The sequence below is a fragment of the Mycteria americana genome, chromosome 9, assembly GCF_035582795.1.
Source record: "Mycteria americana isolate JAX WOST 10 ecotype Jacksonville Zoo and Gardens chromosome 9, USCA_MyAme_1.0, whole genome shotgun sequence".
In the NCBI taxonomy this organism is placed as follows: domain Eukaryota; kingdom Metazoa; phylum Chordata; class Aves; order Ciconiiformes; family Ciconiidae; genus Mycteria; species Mycteria americana.
The window spans coordinates 31405854-31421719 of record NC_134373.1 but is presented as its reverse complement, the minus strand read 5'-3'; the positions used below and the strand labels follow the sequence as shown (position 1 = coordinate 31421719).

General features: G+C 42.4%; 1 protein-coding gene across 1 annotated transcript in view; it reads left to right on the top strand.

Annotated features, from left to right (window-relative positions):
* SEMA5B (semaphorin 5B) overlaps positions 1-15866 on the top strand; it is a 276468-nt gene that overhangs the window by 256470 nt on the left and 4132 nt on the right. The window contains exon 23 of the mRNA XM_075512117.1: positions 1754-1959. Within this exon, the coding sequence (XP_075368232.1) occupies positions 1754-1959 (206 nt within the window). The remainder of the gene's footprint in view (positions 1-1753; positions 1960-15866) is intronic.

Below are 15866 nucleotides of genomic sequence, written 5' to 3'. Positions count from 1 at the left end.
TGTAACATTTAGTAGGAAATTATCATCTTTCTGCTGGTTTTTTGGACCATCATCCAAAACACAATAGAAAGTGGTAATCTTGCAATAGAATTTTATAGTGTGGTTTAAAAAATAAATGTAGCTCGTTGGTCTAATAAATTCTGTATGTTCCTTACTATAATTATAATTGAAGTGCATTACTTTGCTGTAGAACTCTATTGGTTTTGTTCTTTCTAAACTCAGGAGGATATTTTTTAACTGAAGGTTAGAGGAGAGCAGTAGACTAATGGGCAGAATTCTCTATTTGAAAAGCTTATCAGTTAAAATGTAAGATGGCACCAAAAAAATGCACACCGTGATCAGACTAAGAATGAACCTCATTTAAAGCCACTCTCTGAGTAGTCCCTTCCATTTCTCTGCACACAGTCAAGTCAACGCAGCAGTCTGTCCAAATGAATTGGCCTTTTAAGTATTAAGGGAATTTTACCGCTGCAGTTGCCACTGAGCCGATGTGGCTGTCCCTTGGGACAGCTGTGCTGGGGGAAGCAGGCAGGGGTGTCCCCCCCAGGCACTAGGGCCCCTGTTGCTCCTCTTTGAAGGATGACAGAGGAAAGGCAGTAGCATTTGGAGTCATCATCGCTGATTCTTTTTCTGTAGATCCCTCCCTGCACATAGCAAAAGGCAACAGGGTCATAAAGTTTTGCCACCCAAGATTGCTTCTGGTTGCTTTGTTAACTTGGTGGCTGCAAAGGTCGCTACTGTTTGTTCTGTTGCCAGTGGAGATCTGTTAGTGGTTGGTTTTACCACGGGGTTTGAGGCTCTCTGAGGTGAGGGAGGAATGAGGAGTACTATTTGACTGTGTCTTCCCCCACCAGCCAGAGTTGTGAGCTAAGTACCTCCTGGTGTGTGGGATGCACAACTACAGCTCCTTCCAGAGGCCAGCGCTGTGCTTGGAGGGTGCTGCTGCAATCCCACGCGGAGAGATCTCTGTAGGAGGCTTTTATAGTCCAAGAACTTTTCTTTTTGAAATACTTGCACTGTAGCTACCCTGCCGGCACCTGCCTGCAACTGGCTTCCTACTTTGCAGTTTGTGGAGAAAGCCAACAAAGAAGTGTTTTTCAAGCAGTTCCCCCCTTTCCTTTTTCCACCTTATCTTTCCCATTCCCCTGAGGACCCCTGTTTCACTGACAGTGGTACAAATACACCTCAGAGGTAGTGCAGACATGGCCAAGGCAATGCCGCCCCGTGAATAAGCAAGAATGCTGAGCACACTTGGATTACACGGGGGAGGAATGTGTATCTCCCCCACCCCACACACAGTCCCATAGGCATTTTGGACAGCCGACAAAAGGGGCTTTCCCCTCCCTTCCTTTCCCTTCAGAGAAACACTGAGCATTTTTATCCCCTTATTTCCATGACACGCACATGCTTTGGAATCCATTAATGTGCATTGTTTGTACGGCTCATTTCTTTAGCTGTCAGCTTAACATAATGTTTAGTTTCAATATCAATAGAGAGGAGAGAGGAGAGACAGGGAGGGAGCTTTGAGAAAACAATGCATGAACCTGTTAAACTGCACAAGGCAGAGCTGCAGTGGGGAGACCGATTTGCGGGGAGATTATGTCAGTTTATGTTAGAATGTAAGACTCTGGCTTCAACAGCTTATTAATGTTGATCCTGAGATGTCACAGCTCTGATATGCACCTGTGGTCTTGTTGGGAGAGGGAAAAAGGCCGTTCTTTAAAAATAGCATCTCTTGCCATTTCCCTTGCAGGTTTTAGTCTCATCCATCTGATTGCCACTGGGGTGTCCTGTTTCTTCGGCTCTAGCCTCTTAACGTTTGTGATTTACGTGTACTGCCAGCGCTGTCAGAGGCAGTCCCAGGAGTCGACCGTTATCCACCCAACCACTCCCAACCATCTCCATTACAAGGGCAACACGACCCCCAAGAATGAGAAGTACACCCCTATGGAGTTCAAGGTAGGGTACTTGATGAGAAATACCACAAACAGCTTGATACTACCTGAACAAATTCTGTATTTGGAATTGGGTAGGTTTGTGTTTCTGTGCCCAGCTGTTGGCATTACATGTGGGGTTGAAGGGGCATTTAGCCATACTGTCACAAAGGGGTTAAAAAGTCCCATTACTGCAATGGGATTTTGTTCTGTTTCACAGTCCTGATGAATGCCAGTCTGGCAAGTACATACCAAGATACTCCAGCCCATTCTGACTATTGTATGCATACAAATTGTCCTCTGAGAAATCAGTAAGAGCTCAGTTCAGTGCATTGTTAGTGCGTGGTAAGAGGAAACGGAGGGGAGGAAGAATAAAAATGGAAACTTCATTAGACAAATAGCTGGGAAAATGCTTATTGGTAGGATGAGATTCTGGAAATGCTTTGGGAACTGCCAAATTGGAAAGAATGAGAAAGCAGAGAGGGTTCTGCCCCCTCTATCAGTACTGGACAGAACTTACCCCAGGCAGCCATGCAGAATTCAATGATAGCAGCAGAATTGGGAGTTGAAGCCTTAGGAGAAGATGAGTGTTGAAGTGGCATACTCTGTTGGCATGTCTGCTTACTAAAGAGAACATCACCTGTTATCTGAGCAGATAGGACTAAGGGTGCAAGAGACAGTATCTGAGACAGTAGCGCATCGCTGTATTTGAGCATCGGTCTCCAGGTGAAGTGTGGGATCAGAGAAGTGAGCAGTGGGATGGCTGAACGGGCTTCATGTCACCACGGGAGGAAAAGCCTGCCTAAGGTCACTTGAACAGTGTGGAGCATTATTTGGGACATGACCACAAAACAGAAGGAAACCCTGCAGCTGCTTGCTCCTTCATCTAGCTATGTGCTGTTGACATTTTGATTGTTTCTGCTGATCTGGCCTGGCTTCTGACTGAGACCCAACAATAAGATCAACGGTAGGACTGTTGCCATAGTCTAAACTCCCTGGGTGTTGGGGACCGTTTCTACGTAGGGATTTTATAATGCTGGGCACAGGATGATTCCTGATACATGGCCATGATTTGCAATGTGAATACGCATCAGAACTAAGAGCTTGCATCAAATAATTTGAAAAGACTTAATGTTGTTTTGGTGTTTTAAAGGAAAAACAGTTTGAGCTGGAAAATAACAGACCAGTTTGGCAATAAGCATGTGCTGAATTCCTTGTGTTGGGCATTGCAGTCCCTCAGAGGATCCTGCTGCCTATAAATGCAGTCTCAAAAATACATTTCCTAGCAGCATAAGGCTACAGTTGCATACAGTTTTATAAGGGTGCAGCATCATAATGCGAGTCAGCATGGATTTGTGGAAAGTAAATCATGTCAAGCAAATTGGATTCCTTTTTTAAATTAAATAAATATTGATCTAGATAGGAGGGAAGCAGCAGACATATTGGGATTTTCAGAGGCTTTTAACAAAGTTTCACAGGATGTATTATTCTACACACTCTGCATATATGGGTTAGGTAATAAATTATTAAGACAGGTAAAGAACGGGGACCTGATCCTGGAAGCTTCAAACTATGAGAGTAATCCATTCAGTTATGTGAGCAGGTGTGGCAAAGTCAATAGGAAGACCCAGATGAGAAAAGCTTACAGAAATAAAGAGATGAGCAAGAGTATCCCCGTGCTTCTTGCATAGCAAACAATAAAGAAAAGAGACAAATTTATTTTTGTGGCCAAAAGCAGGTATTTACAGGGTTGGCCTTGTGTTAACATTTTCTTCATGATTTATATTGTGCTATCATATGTTATCAGATGATGCTAAAATAGGAAGAATGGTTAAAATTTAAGTGGATGAAGTTGTTCACAGAACGATCTTGATCAATTGGGTAAATGGATTATGAAATGCAATATGTCTATGCCAAGTGGTGCAGTGGAGTAGAAGTAATAACAAAGCTAAGCAAAGTTTAAAATAGCAGCAGATTAGTTAATGTAGTATCAGGAGGGAGTTGACCTCTTTGATAGATCCATCTCTGAATACTTGATGTAGTGTGTAGTAACAGTGAGCAGCTGTTAGAGCCTTCTTTCGAGGGACATAAGAGCCTAGGCATTAGATCAAGTTTTGAAAAGTCCAATTTATTTAAAGGAAAGCATTAGCTAACTGGGACTGTATGAGTTAGGCTGGGGGGAGAGGGGACTTGGACACAAGGAGAGATAGACCAGACGGGGCTTATTTATAGAAAGTTAGGAAGTGAAAGAGTTCAAATGCATAAATCTGCAGTCATTGGACAGACCAAAACTAAATGTTTAGGAGCAAGGGGCTACTTGCTGAGAAGAACTTGAGTCATACACTTTCAGAGTGGTGAATGAGGCAAAGAGATTTACAGAAAGGGTAAAATCTGTTTACCAGGTGAAGCCCCTTTTCTCTATTCCTGTTGAATATTTCCTTATGTTCATCTTCTCTATTGGACCTCCTTTCTTCAACTCTTGCCTGAAAATGTCTCATTTAATACTACAAATTTGCCACTCCTCAGTGTTCCCTTGAAGAATATAGTGTTAGTGCAGTAAGAGGAAGGCTCTGTGTGCTCTGTGCTGTGTAATTACTTACAGAACTTGTTATTAGCCAGCTTTATATTTAGGAATAGCTGGCAGATTTTTCTAAGGGTCAGGAGGGAGTTTTTCATGCCTTCAAGGAGCATGTGTGGTTTTATTGTGATGCTACACAATTAACATCCAAATGATGGAGGAGCTAAAATTCACCTTCTGGAAAATGAGCGTTGGACTGAGCTTGGATAAGGGCCCATCTGAATTTAAAATGTGTATGTATGAAAGAAAGTGAAAACACCTGAAAGTCCAGATTCTAAACCCAAGTAAGTTTCTATTCAGCAGATACCAAGAAAACTGCCCCCAACATTTTTAGGTAATGAAAGTAAAAGAATCATTGTAGGTTTGTGTGTGTGTGTGAAAGAGTTAATAAATCTACGATTAAGGAAATACATGGTGTGTAGACTACTTTTCAGTAACAGAAAATGATAATACACAGTGACATGATGGCAGCAGAAGGCTGAGCATATGCACAAGTCTATTATTTTCCATTCTTTGATAATAATAAGCCTTCTGCAACCATCTTTAGTTTTGTTTTCATCCTGAAATATCTCTGCTCTCCAACCAGCAGGTGAACAGAGAAGAAAGTTTGGCAGTGTTACATTCAAATGTACAGCACTGAATGCAAACTCATAAATCAAGGTGAATTTTATATGAAGGCAGATTTTAATGAAGGAAGTGCTAGCTGATATGAGCCTTGTTGGACGTTTCAGCACAGCAATGCAGTAATGCAGATCAGATGTAAATATCATACATAATGGTGACCTATTGATCATTTAGCTGATGCTAACTTGCCTAGGCAGTGTTTTGCAGAAGAGTGTTTTATTTTTGCTGGCTTCTTTTCTCTTCCTGTTTTCTTTCTCAAGAATGCTGTGAGGTTTATTATTAGCTATTTTAGCCATGATGTCTTAAAAGATTTCATGCATATGCATTTACCAGCGGCACGTTGATTTTGATTTGTTATTCACAGATCGTAGGGGAGAGACCTTTGGGTCACCTAATAAGCAGTTCATGTTTCATTAATTGGTTAAAGTTCATACAGCACTCCGACAATATTGAGGACTGTGCAGAACAAGAGCATAATGAAATAAAAATTATCTGCTCTTCACATTTTGGCATGATGCGTTACAGAACCACCTACAACCTTCTCAGTACTGCCACGCCGATTAGTTAATAACTGGCTATCAAAGCAGAGAGGAGATCCTCTTTTTTAACACTTTACTTCAGCTACTTAGTGACTTACTCATATGAGTTACTTCTTAGAGTCATGCTGATGAAAAGCCAGGTGATTCTGCAATAGAAGCAGGAGGGTGTAGGGTCAAGGTTGAGCCCTTGTGAATTAGGAGCTCTTGGAACAGCCACACATAGAGAAAGGGTTTGGACTGAACTTCTTCCTATTGCTAAATCTTTTGCCAATAAAGAGAGCCAACATTTTATTCTACATGGGATTTGGACAGGCAAAGGCATCTGCACATTGGTCCAAATCCAAAATCCAATGGCCTTTGGATCAGGCCAGATGGGATTAGTGAGAAATGTAAGTTTGCAGGGTGGTTATGATGATGATTCTGCAGATTTTCTTCTTGATTGTGCTGGGCAGACCTCCTTCTGTCCTTCCTTCCTTCAACACAGCTTTGGTCATGAGTCATGCAGTCAAACTCTTTCTGTACTGATGCCTCTGATGTAAATAAGCTGAGGAAGCACCTGAGCATTGCATCTGCTCTGGACATCACCGCTACTCTCGTAGAAGCTAAGGGCCAAACAATGAAGTTGTGCTCAAGCAAAACAGTCATTTATGTCAATGAGCAAATTTATTGTGGGGGAAGATGAGGTGAGAACTGAGTGAGATTGCAGGATACGGCAATGAAGGAGGGAAACTAAATATTTGATGTATCACCTGATACCTGAAGTTTCTAGGAGAGCATCAGAACAATACATTAACTTCAGTAGGACTGAGAGTCCTGCACTTGCCCAAAGGTATACAGCAAATATAAATGCAGCTACCAGAAAATGGGGGGAATATTCAGTAGATCACTTGGGACTCTGTATAAATTAGAAGCTACAATGAATATTTTTTTAATAAAGTGAGAACAATGCTGTTGAGAATCAAATAATGGTGCAGAGCAGACACCCCCTGCGAAGGACTCCGGACATTGTGATCCACACTTCATTACTAATCCTGAATAATTCATGGCAATAAAATACTAACGTGGAGCGATATGAAACAGAAACCAATTCTGTCTTTGGAAGAAGAATCCTTCTGAATAAAACAACAGGCTGGGTGTTTGGTGTGGCTTTCAACATTGCAAAAAGAAATAAAGCTCAGGGTATAGGAAAGTGGATCCCTGTATGGATTTTAAATGTCTCTCTCTTGGTGATGGTCATTTTCATTGCCACTGAAAATCACACCTTTTTATAGCGCTGAGACAGCCAGTGGTTCAAGTTTAAATGAGCTTATGAGCTTTAACTACTGTCAAGTGCCTTAGAGGAATGTTTGTCTAAGTCAGCCTTCGTCTCTGAGGATGTTTGTTTCTCTCTACCATGGAAAACTTCGGGCTTCAGTGTCCTATCTCTTAATTTGATATGTTGCTACTTCAACTAAAATTGGCTAACCCATTTATTTGTAGTGATCACAGCTCATACACTGATAGCACTGTGATATAAGCTTTTTTCTTTTCCTGGTGACCCTTTCACTGTGCATCATTCAAGCCCCAGGAAGTGGCTGTAAAGTTCAGACATAAGCCAGCAGTTGATGATACCCAACGTCGTCAATAAGTTATCAACAGCCTCCCTTAAGTATTTGCTTTAGCTGCATGGTGTTTTAGAGAGTGATTTAGCTGATGTAATCAGCTGGAAAAAAATAAATACATATATATATATAAATATAGTAAATCATATTGAAACATAAATTTTGTTCCCAGTGAATTTCATGTTTAACAAAGACTATTTCCCCTGAACAAAGTGGCATTTAAGAACATTAAGTGCTTGAATGGTAGAGTACATATTTTTAGTACTTACCATGAGTATAGTATTATTTGAAAAAGAATAGTAGGGGCAGGGGGTTGTATTGGCAAAGGAGCATTGTGCCCTTTCTTGTATGATCCTGCAGTTGCAAATATCACTTCAGGGGACTCTCAATTTACATAATGCCTGCTAGGAAGGGAAAGCAAGAAAGCTTACTGATGGGGAAAAAAGGATTAAGTGGTGCATCTCAGTCAAAATCTATTAGTGTCTTTTCTCCCCTTTATAGCACTGAGTCGAGTCAAACTGAGCAGTCAGGCATGCCTGGAGGTGTGCCTGTCCTAGGATGGTTGTGCCTGTAGAGTGATGTGCATTTCTTGGAGGTGTCCTCACCCCATGGCAGCAGTGGCTCAGTGGGTTGCCGTGTGCAAGTCACAGATATCTCCCTCTCATAGATACACTATTTAAGAGTAGGGGAAACTGCCAATTCGGATCGGAGTGTTTCCTTGCTCCTGCTGCCTCTGGGATGCTAAGCAGCTGCTCACAATGGTCCCCCAGTAGGAACTGGTCCCCGCTCTGTCCGCTTTTCTTACAACCCCTTCATTACTTCGCAGGGCTGTTGCTGCTCACCGTGGGGTGGGAATCCACATTGTTCCTCCTCCCATTTTGAGAGAGTCCAGCTTTTGGGATGACTTTTTGTTTTTCTCTTTAAGCCATACTGAGAAGTTCTAAGTGACACTGGGGGTAGATGCTTCATATTCATCCTGTCATGTTTTTGTCTATTGACTCAGCCTTCTCTCCTCCTCCTTGTACAACCAGGCATATCTTCTCTACACCCAGGTCAGGGGTATGGTCCATGCTCTGCCTTCTTACTGGCTAGGCTAGTCATCATGGATGCTGACATTAGCCTTTCTTTGGGGTTGTATTACTGCAGCTATGATAATCTGTGGATGCAGGCAAGACAGGTTTGTAGGCAGACAAGTTTTGGTTTGGTTTGGTTTGGTTTTAGTTAGATCAATGAGTATAGCTGGAAAAAGCTGGCAGGTTTTTGAACATGTGAGCTGCTATTTCAGACCTGAAGACAGGCAGATGTGTTCGAAAGTTTATCTGATTTTTCCATCTACACTAATTGATCTAATAATTGATATTACCTTTTTCTTGCAATTTTTGCCTTTCCTAATTTCTCTGAGGTTGACATGTATCTGCCCTCACCCACCCACCTGTGCTGGAAGAAGGAGAATTAAACAAAGAAGAACTGCAGGAATGGGAATAACTAAGTCGCGCTGCACTGACTGCTGTGTATTTACATGACTTCCCTCTACTGGTCAGAAGAGGAATATTTCAAATATGCCCTAGCCTCATTTGCTCATGGTTCTTACTTGGTCCAGGTGCTTGAAGTGGTTCTTGCCTCCTTGTCTCCTCGAAGCTCTGGCTGGCAGTGTTATGCGCATTAGCTGAACTGGGAAATCCTCAGTGCCTCCAAGATATGCAGGAAGAATTAATTATGTGTTTGCAGAAGAGTTTAAATGGAGCCATGAAAGAGGCAAGGAGCTAAAGTAAAGGGAGAGGATAGTATTAGACAAACATAAAAAATATTAGTGGTGGTCTTGGTAGTGTTAGGTTTACGGTTGGACTCGATGATCTTAAAGGTCTTTTCCAGCCTATACGATTCTGGGATTCTGTGAAACAATAAATACCAGAAAACACAGAACCTTTGTGGTACACTTGGAGGGGAGCTGCCTCAGTATTCATCTGGAATAGCTCCACTAGCGAATAACGGATTTTTAAGTAGAATTATAAAGAAATCTCACTGCATACATACAAAATAGATAGCTGTGTCAGTATTCAGAACTAGAGTTCAATGTCCAGAACGTGTTTGGCAGCTCTGAGAGAGGACAGCTGAAATACCTGAGCTGTTTTTTCCTGAACCATGACCAGCCTGTCCTAAAGAGCAATTGAGAGCTCAGGGCTGCTCAGGATGTGCTGGCTGCTGCCACCACACAGGCTGCAAAGGCTGCAGCAACACTACATCCGTTGCCACCTTTCCCTGGTGCATCATTTATATATGCACAATAGGTTTGGCGTAGGGTAAGCAGGAGTAGCTCTGCCTACATTCCCCTATGGTTGGGGGAATCCTCATTAAGGCAGCTCTAACATCGTCGTGAAATTTGGCACAAAGCATGTGAATAAAGGAAAGAACTGAAAATCTGCGGATGAAGGAATCTAGATGGACTGTATCCCAGAGTCTGTGAGAACCAGCTAATGAACAACTCCAATTACCTTTATAAATATCATGGATCTTGGGCAAACCCCCAGTGCCATGAAATGCAAAGGTAATACAAAAGTGTTTGTAAGAAAGCAGGCCAATTTCCTCCCAGCTAATTGAGTCCTGTTAAGCTACCAAAGTCCAATGCACTGAAGTCACACAAGTAGCTGCAGTAAGTCTGTGTGAGAAACAGCAGTTGGATTTGGGGATAAGAGAAATGATCTGTAATCATACAGGACCACAATCGATAGAATATGCCTGGACGTTCCTCATTCAACAAAGCATATCAATGGGGTTTTAAATCCCGCTTGGTCTTTAAAATTTGGCAGAGTTGGGGCCATACTAGAGCGTGAAACCAGGAGAAACAAAGGGGATTGACTCAACTGTGCTTTCAGTTACAGCGATGGAAGCTCATTGAAACAAATCTGTGTCAGTGTTAATATGCAGGCAAATCTGAATTAACTTTTGAGAGGCAACATGTCACATACATACCCTGACAAAATGAAAGGTGGTTGGGCTGAACTGACAGCTGAGCTGGGACCTAATCCTGAGCAAGAAGAAAGCAAACACGAACACTTTTTGCACAGAGTTTCAGCATTAGAGGATGAAGGGAAAGCACGAGACCGAGCTGCGTAAGGGTAGATTCTCAGCTGGTTAAAAAGGTAGCTTCACTGGTCCATACACCTAAAGAAAAGAGGATGATATTGGTGTCTGAAATAATCTTGTGACGTGTAAGTAGAAATTGGCTTGGACAAGAACGCTGCTGCAGAGATTGAAACCTGGCTAATGGACTGTGAACATCAGGCAATTGGTAATGGGAACATACGGGGCTATGGGGAGGAGTTGTGTGGGGCACCGCAAGCAGTAATGCAAGGTTTGGCTTTATTTAATACTTCATTAAAGAGCTTGGAGAGGGTGCAGTCAGTGTGTTAATTAAACTAGCAGAAGATATTAAATTGGGAGGTGTGTCAAAAAACCAGCCATTGCTATAGAAATAATGGAAAATGACCTGGGGAGATTATAAATGTAGAGAGGAAATAACAAGGTGAGATGCAGCATGGGGAGAAAACAAAGCAACCTTGAGGAAAATAATCAAAAAGCAGCTATTTAGAGGGTGGGAGATACTTGGAAAGCAATAAGACTATAAGAGACTGAACGGAGTTAGCAGATGGCAAATTAGGCCAGTTTTTACTTTTATTTCTATTTTTACTACTTTTTTTTTTTTTTTGCACCACTGCTGTTACACCTTTGCAATTCTCAGTCTAAATGTAGCACTGTGGGCTGGCACCAGGCTGCATGACTTGTGTTGGTAATTCACCAGCATAAGCAGCTCTGAGGCCATCCGAAAACTGGGGGCTGCTTGCTCCAATGTAACTGCAATGAGGCAGAGAGAACTGCCTTCCCCGGACAGACCTGCAGCCGGCTGCTGTGGCCTTACCAGTTACTGTCGGCGGAAGCCCGGTCTAGCCCAGTTGCTCTAGATGATCATCTGCACCCAATGCAGATTACTAAACTTAGATTTAGAAGGCAGTGATTATACCTCTGGTGAGTTAGTCTGACAGAGCATGCACAAGGGCAGGTGCTGTAGCTCAGCTCATGAGCCCCTGTAGTAGCACTATAGTGTACGTGAGGGACCCAGGAAGGGCATACACTGACGCATAGCAGTGCAGCAAGGAGACAGTTTACACCTTCCCACACAGCTGAGATCATGTCTGCTATATCCTGGGCACCAGCTATATTGGGAAGCAGCTTGGGGCAGCCCTGAATTCCTCTTTTGTGTCTGGACGCCACGTCATGGATGTTGCCACCACCAAATTACTGGCAAGCCAGGGATGAATAGCCAGCTTTAGGCTAGGCACCTGCACTTGCCAGTGGGAAGATTTCCATCAACAACTCGGACATCAGTTTCCAGTTCAGAAAAATACTTAAACCTGGATTTAGCTCTATGAAGGGACTCACTTCAGTTTGCTTTACTATTACATACCGTTTGTTTTGTCATCTTACTCACGTGCTTAAAGTCAGAGATGTGCCAAAGCGTCTTTCTGAAAATGGTCCTTTATGTTGCCAACTCTGAAGGTTTTTATAAGTTTAAAATGGCAGTAATATAACCTCACTGCCTCCTAAGTATAAGGATAAAATAGCTATTTTCAAACAGCTATAAAAAACTGTAGCTATTCATTTTCTTATAATTGAATGTTAGTTCCATTGTCAACCCAAGCACATCTACAGATGCTGCTGTCATTTGGGGGTTGTTTAATTTATTTACCAATAACAATGAACAAAGAATTTCCAGTCTAAAAATATGGTAAGCTTCCATCCAAAAAGAACATGCAATCATAAGTTTAGTGTCCCAGTGGGATTTTTTTGTATCTCTTTTTGAGAGGAAAAACCTTCTTTTATAGAAAATAGGTTCCTCATCTCTACATCTACACTTCACTGTAAATCCTGCAAACAGCCTTATTGAATTCATCAGAAAAAACTCAACACATAAACCCTGGCCACTGCAACCTTTGACTTCAGTGTAGGCACAGCTCAAGAGATTTTATAAAAGCATCAGGTGAGATAGTTTGTTTAGTGTAAGACGCTAAGCAAATTTTTAAGAAAGATCGGAAAGAAGAATCACTAAAGTCTTAAAAATCACTCTTAGCTTGCAGTAAATACACAGGTCTCATAAGGTCTTTCTGGCAGCTTTCCATCTTTCCAGGGTCATTTGTAATGCATAGCTCGAGAGGCACAGCAGCGTGGTGGCATCCGGTGGATCAGAAGAAAGGGAGCATGTGGGTGGGCCAGACGTCATTTATTTTCCTGGTGTCAATTATTGCCAAAAGAGGTTATTTTAGTTGTATGGTTTATTTTGTTCAAATGTAATTATTATGCTAATTATTTCCAAATTTACTGGTTAATTATAATTCTGAGATCTCTGCCTTGGTACTTCCAGAGATGTACAAGCTGTGGGAAATGTTTCATAATATTAATATGTTTCCACAACCCTAAGTCATTTGGCTAATGTTCCTAGAACACAAAAAGTAACATCCTTTAACAAGAAGGCATGACTAGCTCCATAAAACAGCTGATCTGCATCGAAAAGGCATTTTGCTCAATCTGATTTCACTGCAAGAAACAAATGACTTAAAAGGAGCACAAAAGAAGCTAAATGTTGGATCTTGGCTTCCTTACATCATTGCACAATTCCCTTATCCCGCCATTTTCTATGGAGATGAGGGGGAGTAATGGCCATCCCACTGTTGCTACAGGAAGTCTGTTGGATGCTGTTCCAAGGAGAATTGGAAACGCTACTTTAATTCTTTTAGGGCTAATTGTGCGACTGAGTTCAGTGGGAATTTTGTCCCTGATTTCTGCAGAGGCAGGATGCGGGATGCACATGGGCTTGATTTGGATATTGCTAAGAGGAACGGCTTGACTACAAAGTTGCCATCTGCTACCAGGACCCTAATTTTAGACCTTTGCCTATGTCCACAGTGAATGACCAGGGTTAGCAGTGGCTGGAGTTGTTACCCTTGGTTCCTTAGTGCCTGCGCTCACTTTGTGATGAAGGAAAGGGGAAGTTTTTCTTTAGTACACTGGGACGTTCAGCATTACAGACAAACTTGCAAGATGGAAACTTCCAACTCTGCAGTCAGTCCTGGCACAGGCGACACGTCTCTGATGAGTCATGCCCATTGGAAAGGTGCACGCTGCGTTGCTCAGCCTCTGCAGAGGTTAAAGTGGTGAGAACTTAACTATAAATGCTAGACAGAGTGGTTTGAAGCTGCCCAGGAAGGTCACCCAACTTTTTCTTTCTTCTGTTTACCTTTTTAAAGAAGGAAGTGTCATGAGTGGGGGGTGGAAGAACTGAAATTATACCTGAAATGTCGACAGAGAGATAGTGGGGAAACTGTGAGGCTGGGGAAAACTGTCCTTGCTCACTGACTTCACGGGGACTGTAGTGCTGCGTAGCTGGTGAAGATTAACCTAAAAAACGCTTGGGAAACTTGCTGACTCTTCCCCCACACCACCCCCAAAATAGAAAAGAAGATCTGGAGCTCAAAGAGAATGCTGAGCTCCAGAAAGCTGAGTGCTTTCTGCGTGAGAAGATTAAGGAAATCTTGCCATTGCATATCACCCTATGGGATCTACTTTATGGCCCTTATTTTAGTATTAGTTGTATGTGTATCGGATGCTTTTAGAAGCATCCTTTTCACTTTAGCTTCTCAAAAACTATATGGAATTCCTTTTAATTGGGGGTGGGGAGATGTTCATCCCCTTTTTAAGTCAAGTTTTGAAATTTTCGTGACTGTTTATTGAAAATTGAAACATTTGACCTGTTTATGCATGTAAGAAGTGTTTATACAGCTTGTACATGCAGCTGTAGGATGGGAGTAGTACTGAAAGTCCCATACTGTTACGCATGAAGATGTTTTGATACATCTGGGAAAATGTAAGCAAGTAGGTCAGTGGATTATGACTTAATGATTTGGAGCAGAGGCAGAATTTGGAGGAGTAGCGGCAAGGCATTGCTGGAGAAAAAGTAACAAATGGAAAATCTGAATGATGACTTAGCCTCAAAATACCAATGGAGAAAGCTGAACAAAATTAAATGTATGCATATGGCAACCACTTCTTGGCCACGGTAATACTGGGCTCAGAGGTGGCTGAGCTGAAGAGGCAGTCGTAGGAACTGGGCAAGGGTCTGTTCTGTGTTAGTTTTTGCGATCAGCTGTAGTCGTGCTGGGGTGACGACTCTTGGCCTTTCCCATTGGGACTGATAAATGTTGGTGGGAACATCTATGGGCCCAGCAGGCTGTTTTCATCCCCACAATAACCCCAGCGAGTTCAAGTTGTCAGGAGGCTCTGACCTTGATGGCATAACCCATATAGCATTGAGGGAATATCTTCCAAAGGGAAAGTCATGGGCCATCTCTGTACTGTCACAGCGAAGAATTGCAGGACAAGAGCAAGGGTTAAAGCTCTTAGTAAAAACATCACAGGAGCCACCCAGAGAGATGTCTCTGTGCACCCCTTCTCCTGCAGCGCATGCATGAGTATGTATGTGTACATCTCTCAAATTCACTGCTGCCTAATTTCCTTTCTTCAAAATATCAAGCAATTTCTAGTGCCAAGGAACCTAATCATCTATTTATTAAAATGAGACAGACAATAAGTTTGTGTGGGGAAATGTTAAGGCAGTGCACATTGATCATGCTGATTTAGGACTCTACTGCCATCACAGCATTTCCGGAGACAAATTCTTTGCAGCTAATTGCATTATAAATTCCGCTAAACCATTTTCATAAGGTATTTTCCTAAGATATAAGCCCTCCATCGAAAATAAAACCAAAAAGAGCAAAGGAGCAGTTGTGGGGTTTTTTCCTAATTAAATGTTATATGAAAGTAAGACAAGAGAGAGAGAAAAAAAATGCAAATTGTGTTAATTAAATGCTAAGTCTGCTGTAAGGGGCTAGTTTTAAACACTGTGGGACATGTTGAAACTCATACAGATTTTCCAACTGAAAGCCAAAAAAGTAGTCCTGAGGTCTTTGTCCTCAGATCAAGATGGTCCTGAGCCATCCCAGGTCAAGATTTTGATGTCACCAAATTTCAGAGGTGGTAATCCTGGCATGTCATGAATCTTAACTGTCCTGAAAAGTGACCCAGATGAGGCCTGGATGCTGGACCACCTTCAAGAGAGCCCAGGGAATGTGGCAGTGGGAATCAGCCTCTTCCTCCTGCTGTGGTGGACCGTGGCCGTGGGGTTATGCTGCCTGCAGTGGGTATCCTGGGCTAGAGACACCGATAGGAAATAGCAGTCGTCGTGTACAGCCGGCATGAACACCTGTGGTGTTCGCCAGAGAGCAGTTCCCCCAAATACTCAGTGGCAGTACTTAGCAAAGTGCATTTCTACAGGGGATCTCAATCGTTTTTATCGAGCTGGGTCAGAAGACACTGAAGCAGAGAGCAAGTTAATTGGATTTCCCAAGGAAGCATAGCAAGCAGCAGAGGACTGAGCCTGGCTTCCTTGTTTCCCAGCCTCCAGCACAAAGCAGCAGACTCTTGCCCACACTATTTTAATATTTCTTTGGGTGACTGGGAGCAAAGCATGACATTTCTTTTC